This window comes from Otolemur garnettii, unplaced genomic scaffold, assembly GCF_000181295.1.
Source record: "Otolemur garnettii isolate 467f Iridium unplaced genomic scaffold, OtoGar3 scaffold00159, whole genome shotgun sequence".
In the NCBI taxonomy this organism is placed as follows: Eukaryota; Metazoa; Chordata; class Mammalia; order Primates; family Galagidae; genus Otolemur; species Otolemur garnettii.
This window is the reverse complement of record NW_003852554.1, coordinates 1,977,161-1,995,911: the sequence shown is the minus strand read 5'-3', so window position 1 is coordinate 1,995,911 and position 18,751 is coordinate 1,977,161. Positions and strand designations below refer to the sequence as shown.

The following is an 18,751-nucleotide window of genomic DNA, read 5'->3' as shown; positions in this document are numbered from 1 at the left end:
GTGTGTGTGTGTGTATATATATATATATATCTCACTTGTAGCTTATTATGATGACATGCCTATTGAAACAAGTGCCTATGGGACCAAATTATTATAATATAACTATAACGGTGGTAATAATGACAACAAGGACTCAAGGATGGCTACTTCTGACTAGGAGGCTAGAAAAATAGTATATATTCTATTTTTAACTTTGTGCTCAAAGTTTTTAACTTTGTGCTCAAAGTCATGCTAAGATAGCTACCAAGTTTTGAAAATGGCCCCTTTAAAAGAATTTCTTCTTTCTTTTAACCACAAGTATGACTCTGTCAAGAATTAGTTCCAAAATTTAATTTGGCAGTTTGTAGACTACAATGAAAGTTGAATAAACATACTTTCTAAGTCTCTTATGAAAAAATTAAGATACTATTTTGGAAGGAACAATACTCTAAGATGTGGAATAGGGATACGTGCAAAGACTCACATGAAGGACAATCTTGAATCACCCCTTGCCAGTTTCTCTGAGGTCTTTTATAAGCAGAAACAGATCCTCCTCTTATGATTGAGGCGGCTAGACTTTCTTGAAAGCCCTGTTAATACGCTTACTCAAAACAGTTACCTTGAAAGAATATGGCTTTTTTTTTTTTTTTTGCAGTTTTTGGCCAGGGCTGGGTTTGAACCTGCCACCTCTGGCATATGGAGCTGGCACCCTACTCCTTTAAGCCACAGGCACTGCCCAGTATGCCTATTCTTAACTATCCCTCACTACTCCTTATTGCCTCTAAATATAGATTTAGGCATACTCTAAAAGAAAAGCTATAATACCTTCACCAAGAAGAGATTATTTCCAATAATTGTAACATTTTGATAAATTTCATTAGCAAAAATCTGAGAAATAGGTAAGAAATGAATTTGAAGTGTGTTTGACCAAAAGAGTTTGGATAGAGCCAGATATAATATGTTGGCTTAAGCAGCTATAAATACCTCTAAGTTTGCTTGCTGGTTGAATGCAATGTCTCAAAATTTGAGAGTCTACATTTCACAAGGATGAGATGCCCAAACCTCTTAGCAGAATGTAGAACAAATCCAGATGCTTAAAGAAATAGGAATGCTGGAGTGGATGAACCACACACAGCAGAACCTCCTGCATTGAACATCTTCTTAGGTTGACCTAATTTTCATAGACCAGACATACACATAAGTGTATTGGTATAGTGGGCCAGGTTTGTTACGTTGACCACTTCCTTATGTTAACCAGTTTGTTACCGTCCCTTATGCAGTCAACTTAGAGGTTCTACTGTATAACCTGAATATACACATACCCTCTATGCATCATCCATGAAATGCTGGAGGATATTATATGAAAGCATTGAAAAATGCATCAGTAAAGAACTCTGTATTCTTGAAATACTCTGTAGTGGCTGGGAATAACATGAGGAGATGATACCACTGAGAAAGACTTTCTAATGGTCTAATGCAATTCCAGAGTGGCAGGGGTCAAATGGCAAACTCTAATGATAAGGAAAGGCAGGAACTATTACATTAATGAACAGCAAGAACAAAAAGTGGCAATCATATGGTTTTGACCTACATAGACATTCAGTAGTGTTTAACTGAGCATGATATTCCTAAGAAAGAAAACTAAATGCCAAACATTACTTTACCTGTAAACAGTAGAAACCCTAGACTTGGTGGTCTAAACCCTAACTTCAGTAACCACCACAGAAAGATCTAGTTTCTAAACAAAAGTTGGTTCACAGACATGAAGCCCCTGTATTAAATGGAAGTCCTGGTTCCCCAAAAGGTAAGTCAACAGAGCCTCAGTATATTGTAAAATTTCCCCAAGATTTCCACTAAAAGACCTGTACTCAGTAGGGGTGTCCAACTTTTTTTCTTTGCTGCTGCACTTTGGAAGAGTAAGAGTTGTCTTGAGCCACACAGTAAATGCACAAACACTACAAACCATTTACTAAGGTATCTGTGCCGATAAAAGGAAAGTATCAGAATTTTTAGGGGGTTAGGGTATTACCAGATGCTAACTTGAAAATGATAATTCCTTGGGATTTTACAGATGGAAGATATCTGTCAACCTACCCTGCAGTGACTTCTCTAGCCCCCAAATGAGTAACAAAAAGACACACTCAGTAACTAACAGCCAGCCCTTACTGATTCCCTGATCCATGGAGTTAGGGACATAAAATAGGAAGGAATAACAGGAAGCAAACAATCTTGCATATACTTTTTATTCTCTATACTAATTTGTAAGTGCCATGACAAGCATTTTGGTTTCACCCGGCAGAATACACAATATAGCAGTGCATTTTCAATTGGTGTACCATGGCACACTGGTATGCTGTGAGAGGATTTTAGATATGGTGGGAAATTTTTTAAAGATCATCAATTAAATTATTTTCAAAAGAAATTCAAAACATGGTAAGTATATTCTTTTGTTTTACTTTTTTTATCAGCAATATTTAAGTGTGCTGCAGAAGTTTAACTACAGGTTCAAGTATGCCGTGAGATAAGAAAAGTTAAAAAAACACTGCAATACAGCACACACACTTTTCCTAAAGATTATTGTCAACTCTCCTGCTCTTGGTCATAATTATCAAGTCTGGAGAGACCTTTATCACCAAACATTCCACAGAACATTAAATAAAAACAATGCAGACTGGTCAGAACAGAAGTAGTAAGTACAGGTTGAATATTTCCAATTCAAAAAGCTCCAAAATCTGAAACTTTGTGGGTACTGACATAACACTCAAAGAGTTCACTGAAACATTTTGGATTTCAGATTTTCAAATTAGGCACACTGATGCATTAAGTATAATGCAAATACCACGAAATGCAAAAAAATCTGCAATCTGTGGCCAGGCACAGTGGTTCACACCTATAATCTCAGCACTTTAGGACGCCAAGGAGGTGGCTAGCTTGAGGCTAGGAGATTGAGACCAGCCTAAGCAACATAGTGAGATCCCATCTATATAAAAGAAAAAAATTTTTTTAGAAATAAACTGCATAATGGTGGCAAACACCTGTAGCCCCAGTTACTTGGGAAGCTGAAGAGGGAGGATTATTTGAGCCTGGGAATTTGACGTTATAGAGAGCTATGACCATGCCACCGCACTCCAGCCTGAGTAACAGAAAGAGACTTTATCTCTTCAAACAAACAAACAAAAAAAAATACCAAAATCTTAAACACTTCTGATCCCAAGAATTTTAGATAAGGATGTACCCTGCAGGATGCTTTGGTAAGACATATGCATGCTAGAGATTAGAGAAGACCACAAAAGGCAGGGGCCTGCCACCTTGGTAAAGTTTCTGAGTCGAATGATCAAAAGCTATACCTTGTACTTCTCATCAATAAATAAGAAATAATTAAGTTAACTAAAGAAGAAAGATACTGGATTGAGAAAAAAAAAGTGATTATGTATAATATAGTGGCAGCAACCGAAACTTGACTGCTGAATTATGACCTCAATCCAAGGTATCTTTGAAAGACAACAGTGAAAGAAAAGCACCCCAGTGGGAAGAACTTAGGGTTGGACCACAGGTTAACGACTTCATTTGGACAGAAAGATAGCCAGCGTATAAATCTACATTGAATCACAGGCACAGATAATGGGTTAGCCAGCTGAACAGAACTTGGAATGAATAAAATTGGAAAAGTGAGTGGCAAGAAGTCTAGAAATATAGAAATGGATCTTTTAGGACTGAAACAGAATACAAATGTATTTGTTTTCCAAGTATGTGCTCCCACAGGCTAACCACTAAAAAGAAAAAGGCTCTCAGTAGCGTGGACAAGATGACGTTATTCATCAGCTTTTTTTCTCTTGCTATTGGATGTGCTCAGTGCATTAATATATAATATGGCCATGCCTATAGAGACAGAGGTTAGGCATGAGCATACAACATGGACTTCCCCTTATCAAGGCTGAATCTAGCTAGTGAACTACGGAGTGCCTAAACTGCAAACAACAGGGACTAATACTGAGTCTCTAGTATCATATTATTGTCTAGTGACCTATTAATAGACTGTTTCCATTATGGAAGGAGCAGTGATCTATCTTCACTGAAAAAGCCACTTTTCTGGAATGAAACTGACTTCTTTAAAGTCAGCACTACATTCATGTATTTAGGGAATACCATATTGATCTATGAATCCCCACAAAAATCAGTTCTAAGGAACTGATTTCACAGCAAATGTACAGGTCTCATTAATGGCACCATTACCAAGATTCATGAACACCGTTACCTTGGAGGGGCTAGCTTGACAGAACAATGAAATAGCTTACTAAAGACTCAGGTATGACACAGACTGAGGTAACCTCAAAATTTAGGGCCTGACCATAAAGCACGTGGCATACGCTTTATATCAGTGACCAAAACATCATGCTATTTCTCATACTATCAGAAAGCATGTCTGAGGTTAAGTGGTGGTTCCTCTTACTACGTCTAATAATTTCCTGCAACTTTGGGCTGTGCTGGTTCAGAGATCATAGTACCCAGAGATATAATGTTCCCACAAAACTTCCACTGAAATGGAACTTGGGAATGTCACTCAACCACTCTGTACTCCTTGTGGCACTGAATCTACTAGCAAGAGGGATAATGGCTGGAATGAACAATGCTAGTTACTTTAACAACAACAACAAAAAGTAAGCATGGAGTTGGCTGCACAATGAACTAAAACTGGAGCCTTAAGGATATTCTGGGACATGCCCAATAAGAGATAATGAAAAATTACAATAAAAAAGATAAGGGCCATGAGCATTCTGACTCTTCAGGAATGAAGGTTTGAGGTGCCTCACTAAGCGAAGAACACTAACCACTTGAGTTGCTGGCTGAAGAAGGAACATAGAATAAATAGCAGTAGGAAAAATTTAAAGTATCAACTATGGCCTTATGAACACTAACAGAAAGAAGGACCTTAGTAGCACACACAAACATATACATATACACACTTACCTTCAACTTTCTTGTTGCAGTGTGCACACTGATCCCACCAACATCACCCTAACAGTGACACATCACCCTGATAGTGGCATCCCCTTTGTTTTAGCAACAGCCACTAGTATTAGCTTCTAGTTTTTTTCAGCACCTTTTGCACAAGCCTCTTTTCATCTTGTCATAGCTACCAATTCTGGGTAAGTAGGATTTCCTTCTCATACATCTGAAGCCAACTTCCTAGGGTCCTTCCACTGTGCTTCAAAGTTCTGTTCACCTCAACCTTGTCCAACCTCTTCCCTTTGTTCCTCCAGCACTTTCCTTTGTGCCCTCTGGAAGTCAACTCAACGGTGTGTGTGTGGGGGGTGTCTCCCTAGTAGGACTGCTCTAGCCATTCCTTCTTGACCTGGAGTAGGCATCTGACAACCCCACACAGACACCGAAGCCCCAACACTCTGCCTACTCTTCTCAAGGGAAACTGAGTCTGTTCTCACCCTGGGCTCCTTTCCTCACCAACTAGAAGGAACCACCCCCATCTGCACCTGATGGTAGAGATGCTTCCTATAGTCATTATATCTAGATTAATTCAATACTCCCTTTAAGACCTTTTAACCTTTACCACATCTGTGGAACTGATCTCCTATATGAAATCTCCTCTTTTGAAATCTCTAAGATGATTTCTTTTCCCTTATCAAGCACTAAGAAATAGTATAACTTTTTTTTTATCAGAGCAGACCATTTTCAAGGTTATCCCTTGGGAATTTTCTTAGTAGTTAAAAAATTCTATTTTGAGATCAAAAATAATAAATTTAAATTTTGAATGAAGAGTTTTTTCTAGTAAATGAGAAAAAGGAAGAGATTCTACCAGTTAATGAATGATCCCATCAGTTTTCACTAATATTCAATGACATCAAAAGAATGTAAAGCATCCAAAATTGTTACTTAAAAAATAATATATATTTCAAATTTTCCATATATGAAAACTACCATATTATAACTTCACTATTCTTTTCTATTTTGACTGATTATTAAAAAAAAAAAAAAAAAACCTGGAATGGAAGCTAGGTAAGGAAGCACATGCTTATAGTCCTAGTTACTCGGGAGGATGAGGCAAAAGGATTGCTTGAGCCCAGGAGTTTGAGTCTAGCCTGGATAACACAGTGAGTCCTCATTTCTTTAAAAGTGAAAAGACACTGATTGGTAAGGGAATCTCTATGGGGACATCTATTTGAGATGTAAAACCTCAACTGAAGGAGGGTTTTTACCCATATTCAACTTCCCTCTACAAACCACTCAGGTTCCTTAGAAGGCAATGAATAAAAAGCAAGTGGTAGCCGGGTACGGCGGCTCATGCCTATAATCCTAGCAGTCTGAGATGCTGAGGTGGGAGGATCGCTTGAGCTCAGGAGTTTGAGATCAGCCTAAGCAAGAGCAAGACCCTATCTCTACTTATTAAAAAAAAGAGAAAGAAAAGAAAAATTAACCGCATGTTGTGGTGGGCGCTATAGTCTCAGCTGCTTGGGAAGCTGAGGCAGGAGGATCACGTTAACCTACCTAGGAATTTGAGGTTGCTGTGAGCTAGTTTTATGCCACCTATACTTTAGTCTGGGCAACAGAATAATACTCTGTCTTAAAAAAAAAAAGAAAAGTGAACAGGAATTCTGCTCTTGTTTATCATTTTTCTCTCTCTTTCTTTCATTTATTTATTTATGGAGACAGAGTCACCCTTGGTAGAGTGCCGTAGCATCATAGTGCGAAGCAACCTCAAACTCTTGGGCTTGAGCAATCCTCTTGCCTTGGCCTCCAGAACAGTTGGAACTACAGGCATGAGCCACAACAACTGCTATTTTTTTCCATTTTTGGTAGAGATGAGGTCTCACTCTTGCTCAGGCTGGACCTGAAATGAGTTCAAGCAATCCACCTGCCTCAGCCTCCCTGAGTCTAGGATTACAGGAGTGAGCCACCATACTTGGCCTTATATTGGTTTTTTCAAGTCTACCCCATGGCAAAATCATTGTGTGCTCCTTTCAAAAAAAAAAAATAAAATTATTTTACAGATAAACTTGTGAATCAAATCAGATTTTTTAAATGGGAATTACTTCATTTTTTAAAAGGGGTATTCTGTAAATCAGAAAACTTGGGCATTTATACATTCTAAAATGATAATGTTCATGGCTTGAAAATAAATGTTTTTCTTCTCTAGATGTTCTCAATGGACTAAACAATGCACAAATGTGCACACCAGACACCTGTATGGGTCTCAAAATAAATATGAATTAATAAATGCCACTCATTTAGTGAGTGAAATTACATTATCAATTTGTAATTTAAACCTTTTACTCAAAGGAAAATCTGTAAACAAAAGTTACGATACGCTTGCCTTACTGATCTTGAAGAAGTTAGGGTAGTATAAAGAACATGGCTTCACAAATGAAACAACCTACTATAACATTTGTGACCTTAGGCAAGTCTATGTAAACTCTCTAATCTTGAGTTTCTTCAAACATGAAATATGAACATTTACTTCTCATGAGTTGTAATGAGTGTTAATAGAGGAAAAAATATGTCAATCACCTTGCACAGTGTCTTAAGCATTCAAAAGATGTTAGCTTCTTTCCTTTGGACTTTATATTAAAAAGCATAGTCCCTCTTTTGGATTCACACAAAAATCTGATTTTAAGAAAAGCTATACACCACAAGAATATTTGTTCTTCTTCCTCCAAAAATAATTTACATTAAAGAAAAACCTCCTTTATATTGTATATAATTAGTACAATTTTTTTTTATAATCTCTGGTCAAAGGAATTAAGTATCAACACATCTGCCAGTGTCGTGGGTATTTAATCATTTCCTACCAAAAAGTTTAAAATCCTGTGACAATATAGCAGAATACAGTAATTTTTTAAAACTATAGTTTTTGATACCTCTTTTGTCAAGGTATGAACTGAAAAATTAAGAGTCATTTGTAAACACAGATTATATTCACCTTTATTATAAAAAAAGCATACAAAACAAAAATCCTTTTAGCTCTTGGTATGTACCATTCTTAGCATTGTGTCTTTTGCTTTCAGTATTAAGCCTACCAGAGAGTACAAAGAGCCCTCTTTCATTCTTTCATGTTCCTCTGGTTGGTAGACACACAAGAGGAATTCTCAGTTATGTCAAATCCACATTGATTTCAAGGCTAAAGAACAAAGTTAGGAAAGAAATAGTTGAAGAATATTACTAGATACATGTGAGTTTCATATGTAAACATAAATCATTCCTTTAAAACAAGCAAACAAAACCAATAAAACCTCACTATGATCAAAACTAAACCTCAACTATTCTAGTGATTTTATGAGAAATTACACTAGTTATAAAATATATCAGGCTAAAGGAATCATCTGTAACAGGAAAGGAGAAATGTGTACAGGAGGGAGGGAATTTGTACAGTTTACCCATAGGAAATCATATTAATTGGAAGATAGATGCAAATATGTATTCTGAATCTGGAAGCTGAATCTGCACTGAAAAAACTTTGGCACAAAATAATGGTGCCATATATTATTATTATTACCACATAATGTAATAATATTGATTATTACATTATCAATTTATAATTTAAACCTTTTACTCAAAGGGAAATCTGAAAACAAGTTATGACACGCTTGCCTTACTGATCTTGAAGAAGACAGGGTAGTATAAAGAACATGGCAATGTTCTTTAAAGAACAATAATATTAACTCAAAAATAAAACTGGAATGGTATTTTAGAGTTTAAAACTTTTTACATCAGGAAAGAAAAAGTGATCATGAAGGAAGTTCCTATGATCTAGATGAGGATTTCAATCTAATCAAATGTTTTTGAACAAAAGAAAAGGGAAAAAACAAAATAAATTGATAGAGACTCTGGAAATCAGCCATTTTTATTCTGGATAAAACTCTCTGTGATAGTTAAAAGAAGAAAGAGTGGGATACTAAGTCTACTTTTACCTAAAAAATCACTAATCGTTAAGGATAAGGATACTGAAGAGAATTTTTGTTTCCATGCTAAGTATACAGTTTCCAATAAAGTATAGAACATTTTGCAGCCCATGGTAAATTTTTTGATGTTTTTGCAAGAGTACTTTTCTTCTTCTCCAAAACAGCCTCATTCCTAGTCTGCTATTTCTGTTTGCCTCATCTGTACTTTCGAGATCATGCTTCAGTGACTTAGAAATCTCACCCACCAAAATTCAAGCCAAAGTTTGAACTGAGAGGAAAGAGGTGGAAAAAAACTCAAGTGATTAAGATACACTTGGAAAGGAGAATGTTTTTACCTCCTATGACTTTACAGTGTGCTCTTTTAATCCAGAACCGTAGTTTCTAATTTTCAGGAGAGAAAAGTTATGAATTTATTTTTAACTTAAGGAATTATGTTGTAACTATTATAATTCTTTTGGCCTCATCTCCCAATTTTACCTCTGGCAATGACACAAAACCACTAAAACCATTCCACTTGTTAACACTGGCTTTCCCAGGTAAAGTAAAGTAGTTCAGTGCTCTGGCAAGTTTCATTATTAAAGACTTAATCAAATTGTTGCAAATTATATACTTGATTTAGAAACAAAAACAACATAAAAAAAGATTTTAGTAAGCTTAGAGATAAAGCCTGGATAGATAAACCACACCCTGGGGCTACTGAGTCACATCTCATTTTCTTGGTGCCAATGGTTTAAAGAATTCAGTTCCTTCCATCTTATGAATCAGAAGACAACCTTGAAAAGTTTTCTTAAAAGTAAGAACAAAACCACCTTAAAAGATAGTATAACCTAGTCTGCGGTTAAAAGAAATGTTAGGGGAATTAATATAACTTAAATGTCTGAAAGAACAAAGACTACTTTGTTCTTACTAACTTACTAACTTACTAACATAAGTTAATGAACTTATGTACCAAAAAATCAAATGCTCTATTAAAAAGTAAAACAAAAAATAATTAACAGCGTTCTCATTTTTGCTCTGCTAAACTGTCATCTTACCAGTAAGCACTGTATAACATACCTTTGTAGAATGCCATTTTCTTGGGGTATTACACCATTGATAGCTGCCTGCAAACAAGAAACAAAGAAGCCATTTAAAGAAGCAGATCAATGTCCAAGGGGAGTGGGAAATACTGTAAAGAGAAATAGGAACATTTTGAAATATTTACTTAAACAAAATACTAAATGTTTTTCTAATGATGTAAAATAATCTCTAATATTCCTCTACTTGTCAATAATAAAATCATATTTTAGAAAATTAAAAAACTTGCATTTGGTATATAATGTCCCCAAAACTTGAGCTTAATTCCACAGCCCTCACTGAAGCAAAACACCCAGATATCCAATGTTTAAGGATGTCAGAACAAGAAAAGCCAGTAGTGTCTCTTATGAACACTATTTCATTCCCCAGAATGAGAAAAGCAAAAGATAGAATTACAAATGAAAAACTCTATGAGAATACAAAAATTAGCTCAAGAATCATATTCATTCCTTCATGTCATAATCATTATTCTTAATGAAAAGAACAGTGGGAAGGATAGAATGTGGAGGCAAAAGCTCTTCGATAAATCTTAACACCATGACTGTATCAGCTGACAATAGCAGGCAGTACCAGAGAAGTTTCCTTATATAAAACATTTCTGAAATTAGTATCTAAGCTAACAAGTTACTGATTAGTCAGAACATAGCACAAGTATGACATGACATGGATGTTTTGGGGGGCTTCTAAGCAGGTAGACTGTCAAATCCTGAACCACAGGCAGCTCACTGCAGGATGATAGAGCATATTCTCTGCAGGAAAAAAAAAACTAAAAACAGCAAAAATCCCTAACCTTTCTGCCTTTTCACCATAATAACTTCTCCTTCCCTACCTTTCCCTATCTATGTCAAAATGAAAAAAAAACACAAAACAAAAAACATCCAACACTTCACTTTTTCATCAGCTGCCTAAAAATCAACTGCCAAAAGGAGTCTGTGTATTTTGTGAAACATTAGCTTAAATATTTACCAGAGGTGGGTCAGTTTTCTGTTGTACTGTTGAAGAGAAATAAACAAAGCAGAGTATAGGATGCTTGCTATGAATTTTGAGAGCTGTCATATTACATGGTCAAAAAAGGGGGTGAGGGGGAAATACACAAATTAAAACAGACAGTAGAGACCACAGAACCCTGACCAATCTGGAACCTTATAAATTCTCCCAGTAAAGCAAAGACTAAAATCAGCTTTCAACACCACAAATGTAATGGAAGCATCTCTGACTTGTATTAGGTCAATTATTCCCTTCAAGTTGACAGTAATCACTCCATTATGCATTCACAAAGTCCTAAATTTTAATCCAGGCTCTCCCATTTATTAATGTGTGACCTCAGTACATTCACTGAACCTCCTCGAGGCTCAGTCTACTTACTCATCTGTATAATGAGCTAACATTACATCCTCAGCCACAACAGGCCTGCCTTTTTATTTCTCAAAGGCAACAAATTTTTCTGTTTCTTCAGGTTTTAGAAGATACTCTCTTCATTTGGAATTACACTTCCTATTCTTCATCTGGCTAAATCCTACTTAGACTTTTCAACATTTTCCCCTTCCAAGATTTTACACAGTATATTTATTTATGAGTAGAAAGTTAGTCCCTGACCTCAATTTCATGTACATAATAAACATTATACATAAATAAGTGAAATGTAATCCAGAACGAAGGCACAATAAAAGTATAATTTGCTACGAAGACATACAAAGATTTTTGAAAAGAGATGGCATTTGATTTGTATGTCAAACAATGGGCATATATATCGAAGCAAATGTAAAACTCCAGATTAGTTCAATTTTAACATGTTAACGTTGAGGTGAGCACTAGGACATCTTTTGTTCTTGTGCTAAATGTGGATTAATTGGCAACTATATACCAAACACTGTGCTAAGTAATGGAGACACATACTGCCTTCTAATAGGGGTAAAATATATTCAGCAATTAATTTTACTGTGACAAGTTCAGGTAATACCAAAATGGAGATGTCCAAAAGGTAATTTTAAAAAATCAGAGCTAGCAAAATCTGTTTTAAAGCAAATAAATGGAGTGCCAGAAATATTTTAATTCCCTTCGCCTATAAGCTGTCTTCTTTGGTGAAAAGAACAGAGACAAAAATAAAGTACTAAGGAATTCATTTTAAAAAATTAAAATGTAATGGTCAGATAAGAGGAAGAAGACCAGGAATGCATTATAATGAGAGATCAGACAAAAATTGGAAAATGTGAGGCCTGAGGTTATTTTTAACATTTAAAAACAGTTTAATAAAAACTAAATTATAAAAGGTTTAAAAAATGGCATAGTAACTATAAATAACTCTTGAACATTTAGTGTGAAAAGTATAAAGACAGGAACTATAAGAATAGCTGTAATCAATTTTTGTTTGCTTCCTTTTTTTAAAATAGTGATTTCTTGAGTGTATATAAAATTCATTATCAAGAAAAACAAAGAAGAATTAAGAGATGGGTAAAACTGAAAGTTTGGTTCAACACACTCTTACCAAATGCCTATTCATTCTAGGCACTATGGTATACTCAGTGATGCCTGGTATCCGATCTAGGGCTCAGAAGAGTGCAGAGGGGATATCTTTAGAAAAAAGATCAATAAAATCTGTACTGCAAGCTAATAATGATACTGAATAGTTACAAAAACTATACATCATTTGTTACATACTAATTACTCCATTGATAACATTCTATTTGCTAGAAAGATATTACTATGTATCTCTCTCAATCTAGAAATAGGAAATAATGAGAGAGGCTAAGTATTTAGTCAAAGTAACAGAGAATAGAATCAAGACAATATTTCCATTTCTGAGACTTACTCAAATGACTACAGTAGATCATATCTTACTGTAATGTATTTTTTAAAAAGCATCTTGCCTTGGCCTAGTTTACAGACATTTGAAACTCCATTATGGTATTACTATTCTTGTTGTCATGCTAATTATATTCATATTTTTAATCTAGCTGATTTACCTCAATCAGAATCCAGCCTTGAAGTTCTCCTTAGCAAAATTTGACAATACTACTACCCTCAGAAATGTCATTTTTCATAATCCATTCTAAGACATGCAAGGTGTGTATAAACACAGTAGAGGCCAAAGTTGGGAAAGCCATAGGAAAGTGAGAATATTCATTATATACATTCTCCTTGTGCCTTAACACAAGCCAAAATGATGACATTCATGGGGAGCTTTAGATTTTTGGGGGGAGGGAAACAACAGAAATTCCTATAAATCTCCTTAGAACATCATATATGAATGTAAACTGAGTCACTGGTAAATTGGTGGATTATATACCGCAGCATCTAATATAAATCATCCCCTAAATGGACAGTTAGGACATCCTTTCTCCAACATATATCTTGGCTTTGGTCTTTTTATTTTAAACAAAAGATTCCTTTTAAAAATGGCTAAGACATTATTCGAGGAGGAATGGAAATGCTACAGGGATGTACAGACAGCATCTAAAACATTTGATGATGACTTCTGAGTAAAGGCATTGTAGTTACAACAGCTAACATTATGAGATGTGAGGCATTTTCAAAGTATTTTACATGTATTAATTCATCTGACTCTTGTGTTACCCACGTTTTACAAATAAGGACACCAAGAAAACAGTAGAAAATCATCACAATATTGAATAGGCAAGTGATGAAAGAAAACAATTGATGAATTGGTTTAAAATTTAAAATATCTGTCCTTTGGTAGATGAGCTCAGAGTTTGTGACCAGCCTAAGCAAGAGCAAGACATCATCTCTAAAAATAGCCAAGTGTAGGAATTCTGGAAAGACCACCAACTGGTAGCAACCCTCCGCAGAGGCTCCTGAGTAGAGGGAGAAAAACTGGATGGAATCAGATTCTATTAAACCAAAGGTGGGGAGCTGAGTCAAGAGAGAAGTTCAGCAAGCTATAACTCCAAGGAAGAGCATTTACGAAAACAAATTACGAAGCCTAATGACTAGAGGATGGGAGACCCCTCCCCCAAGCAGAAGGCCTGCCGCAGGCTATCTGTGAAAGAGCAGGAAACAAAAGACCTCTCATTTTACCTCGCTGGAGAGAGCACTAAACTCTAGGTGTCTTTCTCCAGGGAAGTTCCACTCATGAACCTAGACACTACCCTCCCAGGCATAAAATTGAACAGATATTTTCCCCTACAAGTCCAAACTCCCAGTCCACCCTTTCCCCAGAGCACAGAGTGTTGGTCTTATCCCGAGAGATCTAGACATAGATCATGGACCGCCAACCATCAGGACGGAATCAGAAAGAGGGTGTGGGAAGAAGGGGACACTCGGCAGGAGGAGGAGCCATCCTCTGGTTACAACTATGCCTGACTAGTGGTAGTGTTGACCCACAATTCAGGCTGTGTCTGGTGGGATGGGGTGCAGAACCCCCAGCTCTGACAACGCCCACAGTGGGAGAGTGGTTGCTCTGTGTGTATGGAGCTGAGTTGACAGCTCCGTGAGCTGACTCCATGAGTTGGGTAGACAGGGCTGGTCCCCAGCCCCAGCTGGGCCTGCAAGCAGACGCTTAGTAGGCATGGACTGAGACCAAGGGCAAGGTCCCCTGATTCAAACAGAACCCTGGAGCAGTAGCTTACTGGGTGTGAACCAAGACCTGAGGGCTAGGGCGTGGTCCCCTGTCTCCAGCGGGGCGGGTGAGCAGAGTCTTAGCAGGTAAGGACTGAGACCTGCAGGCAGAGTGCAGTGCCTGACTCTAACAGAGCCTACAAACAGAAGCTTGCCAGGAAGTGGACTGAGACTGGCAGGTGGGGGCGTGGTCCCGACTCCAACTGGTCTGGCAAGCAGAGGCTAGTTGGATGTGGACTGAGACCAGCGAGTGGGGGGTAACCCCGGGCTCTAACAGTGCCTGTGAGCAGAGAAGTGAACAACACTGTGGACTGAGTCTGGCTGGAGAGAGTGTGTATCCCTGGCTCTAAATGTGCTGTTGGAGACCCTTGAATGTCTCTCTGTTGAGCAGGGTTTGTACTGTCTGGGACAATTTCATTGGAACCTATGTCTGGGACATTCTGAGGTAGATCTTCAAAGTTCTGTAGCAGAAAAGAACTGAAGGGTAGAGGCTGGGCACCACAGCTGTTTGTATCTCTTCACAGTCGAGATTTAAGCCTAACATGGTGGTTTCTTAGGATAGGGTAGAGGTTGGCTGATATCAAAACAGAGCTAGCTTGTGCTGCCTCACCAAGTAGGTCCTCAGAGTATCTAGCCAAAACTCTGACAGAGGCCTTTCTTAGGCTGTAGGAGATAAGCCACAATTACAAAGCCTAGCACTATGGTAAGGGGCTATCTCTACTACCGGGGAACCCCAATTCAATCTCAACCTACCAGTTCTAATAACCAAACGGTGGAAAATAAACATGGTGCAGACCAAACAGAAGAATTCTAGCAACATGAATAACCAGAGTAGGTCAACTCCCCCCCCCCAAGAAATGACAAAGAAGATACAACTGAAGATGCCATGCAGAGACAAATGGCGGCAATGTCAAAAGTCGAATTCAGAATATGGACTGCAAATAAGATAAACAGAATGGAAGAAAAGATAGAAACTGAATTCCAAAGAGTAGTTCTAAAGTTGTCTCAACAAATTAATGAATTTAAAGCCCAAGTCACCAAAGATATGGACATAATGAGAAAAGAGACAACAGAGCTCAAGGAAATGAAAAAGTTAGTTGAGGAGCTCCAAAATACAGTAGAAACCCTCAGTAATGAAGAAAGGATCTCTGAAACTGAAGACAAAGCTTTTGAACATTCCCAAACACTCAAAAAGGCAGACAAACAGAGAGTAAATACTGATCATTCCCTGAGAGAATTGTGGGATCACTCCAAAAGATCAAGCATTCATCTTATAGGAATTCTGAAGAAGAGGATGGTCCTAAAGATACAGATGCTCTACTCCAAGCAATTTTGGAGGAGAATTTACCAAGCATTGCAAGATATACAGAACTTCAGATAGCAGACGGTTTCAGAACCCCAGCAAGACTCAATCCAAATAAAGCATCTCCTAGACACATTGTGATAAACTTTGCCAACGTTAAGACAAAGGAGAAAATTTTGAAAGCAGTCAGACATAAGAAAAGCATCACCTACAAAGGGAGAATTATCAGAATGACTGCAGATCTCTCAGCTGAAACATTTCAAGCCAGAAGAAGATGGTCATCAACCTTCAATTTCCTAAAACAAAACAACTTCCATCCCAGGATCCTGTATCCAGCTACACTGAGTTTCATTTGTGATAGAGAAATCAAATACTTTAATGACATAGACATATTGAAGAAATCTGCCATTTTCAGACCTATCCTCCACAATTACCAGTGCAATGCTCTACCTTCACCCAGAAATTTTTGAACAAAACCCAACTTCCATAGTGATGAAAGGATTAAAAATGTCCACTTGACATCTGAAAATCACGACATCCAAAACACAATCAGGTTTATCAATTGTCTCAATTAATGTGAATGGTTTAAATTGTCCTCTAAAGAGGCACAATCTGGCTGACTGGATACATAAACTCAGATCGGATATCTGCTGTATACAAGAATCTCACCTTACCTTAAAGGATAAAAATAGACTCAGGGTAAAGGGATGGAATTGTATAATACAGGCAAATGAAACCAGAAAAAAGCAAGTGTTGCAATTTTAGTAGCAGATACAACTGGCTTTAAACCAACAAAGATAAAGAAAGATAAGGAAGGTCACTACATATTTGTCAAGGGAAACAACCAACATGAAGAGATTTTGATAATTAACATTTATGCACCCTACCAGAATGCTCCTCAATTCATAAAGCAGATCCTAATGGATATAAACAAACTTGATATCTTCCTACACTATAATAGTTGGAGATTTTAACACCCCTTTGACAGTTTTGGATAAATCTTCCAAGAACAAACTAAACAAAGAAATATTACATTTAAACCTGACCCTAGAACAAATGGACTTTACAGACTTGTACAGAACATTTCACCCTAATAAAACTGTGTATACCTCCTTCTCATCAGGCCACAGCTCATCCTCCAAAACACAGCATATCCTAGGACACAAGTCTCACCTCAGCCTTCACACTGAATTGTAATCTTAATGGTAGCTTCCTAATGTTACTTCACTTCTTTGTATCTGTGTTAAATTCTTACTGAATGTTTGAAAGTATATAAGATAATCAGTAAAGTCAGGCCTGGTCACTGACTTGAGCGAGTCTCAACCTCCCTTCAAATCAATCATCTCATATGCAGTTCCTTTCCCCTGCATCTCCAATCAGAGGCTCCAAAAACACTTTCAAAGGACTCCATTCCTTAAGATGAAGTATCTGGGAATTTACCTAACAAAGGATGTGAAAGATCTCTATAAGGAGAATTCTGAAACTCTGAGAAAAAAAATAGCTGAGGATGTTAACAAATGGAAAAACATACCATGCTCATGGCTGAGAAGAATCAACATTGTTAAAATTTCCATACTACCCAAAGTAACCTACAGATTTAATGCAATCCCTATTAAAGCACCATTGTCACACTTTAAAGAACTTGAAAAAATAGTACTTTGTTTTATATGGAATTAGAACAAACCTTGAATAGCAAATACATTACTCAGAAATAGAACAAATCAGGAGGTATCACATTACCAGACTTCAGGCTATACTATAAATCTATAGTAATCAAAACATACTGGCACAAAAAACAGAGTGGTATATTTATGGAACAGAATAGAGAATCAAGAGATGAACACAGCTACTTATTGTCATTTGATCTTCAACAAGCCTATCACCAATATTCCGTGGGGGAAAGACTCCCTATTTAACAAATGGTGTTGGGTGAACTAGCTGGCAACCTGTAGAAGACTGAAACTGGACTCCCACCCTTTACCATTAACAAAAATCAATTCTCACTAGATAAAAGATTTAAACTTAAAAATGAAACTGTAAAAATACTAGAAGAGAGTGCAGGGAAAACACTTGAAGAAATCGGCCTGAAAGAATATTTTATGAGGAGGAACCCCCTGGGCAATTGAAGCAACACCAAAAACACATTACTGGGATCTGATCAAACTAAAAAGCTCTTGTACAGCCAAGAGCACAGTAAGTAAAGACAACCTTCAGAATGGGAGAAGATTTTTGCAGGTTATGTTTTCGACAAGGGTCTGATAACTAGAATCTACAGAGAACTCAACCTAATCAATAAGAAAAAAATAAATAACCCCATTTCTATGTGGGCAAGAGACCTGAACAGAAAATTCTCTGATGAAGACAGGTGCATGGCCTACAAACACATGAAAAAATGCTCATCATCCTTAATCATCAGAGAAGTGCAAATCAAAACCACTTTGAGAAATCATCTAACTCTAGTAAGATTAGCCCACCTCATAAAATCCCAAAACTAAAGATGTTGGCATGGATGAAGAGAGAAAGGAACACTTTTATACTGCTGGTGGGAATGCAAGCTAATACAACCTTCTTGGAAAGAAGTTTGGAGAACACTCAAGAAACTAAAAGTAGACCTACTGTTCATTCGATTCTGCAATTCCTCTACTAGGTATATACCCAGATGATCAAAAATTATTTTACAACAAAGACATTTGCACCAGAATGTTTACTGCAGTCCAATTCATAATAGCCGGGACACAGAAACAGCCCAAATGCCCATCCACCCATGAATGGACTAATAAACTGTGGTATGTGTACACATAGAATACTATGCAACCATAAAAAAGATGGAGACTTTACATCTTTTATGTTCCTGGATGGAGGTGGAATATATTCTTCTTAGTAAAGTATCTCAAGAAATTGGGGG

General features: G+C 37.0%; 1 protein-coding gene across 2 annotated transcripts in view; it reads right to left on the bottom strand.

Annotated features, from left to right (window-relative positions):
- The window catches only part of FAF1 (Fas associated factor 1), a 435,975-nt gene that overhangs the window by 302,295 nt on the left and 114,929 nt on the right, over window positions 1–18,751 (bottom strand). For both annotated transcript variants that reach the window (XM_003799928.3, XM_023519165.1), the window contains exon 3: window positions 9,948–9,994. In XM_003799928.3, the coding sequence (XP_003799976.1) occupies window positions 9,948–9,994 (47 nt within the window). The remainder of the gene's footprint in view (window positions 1–9,947; window positions 9,995–18,751) is intronic.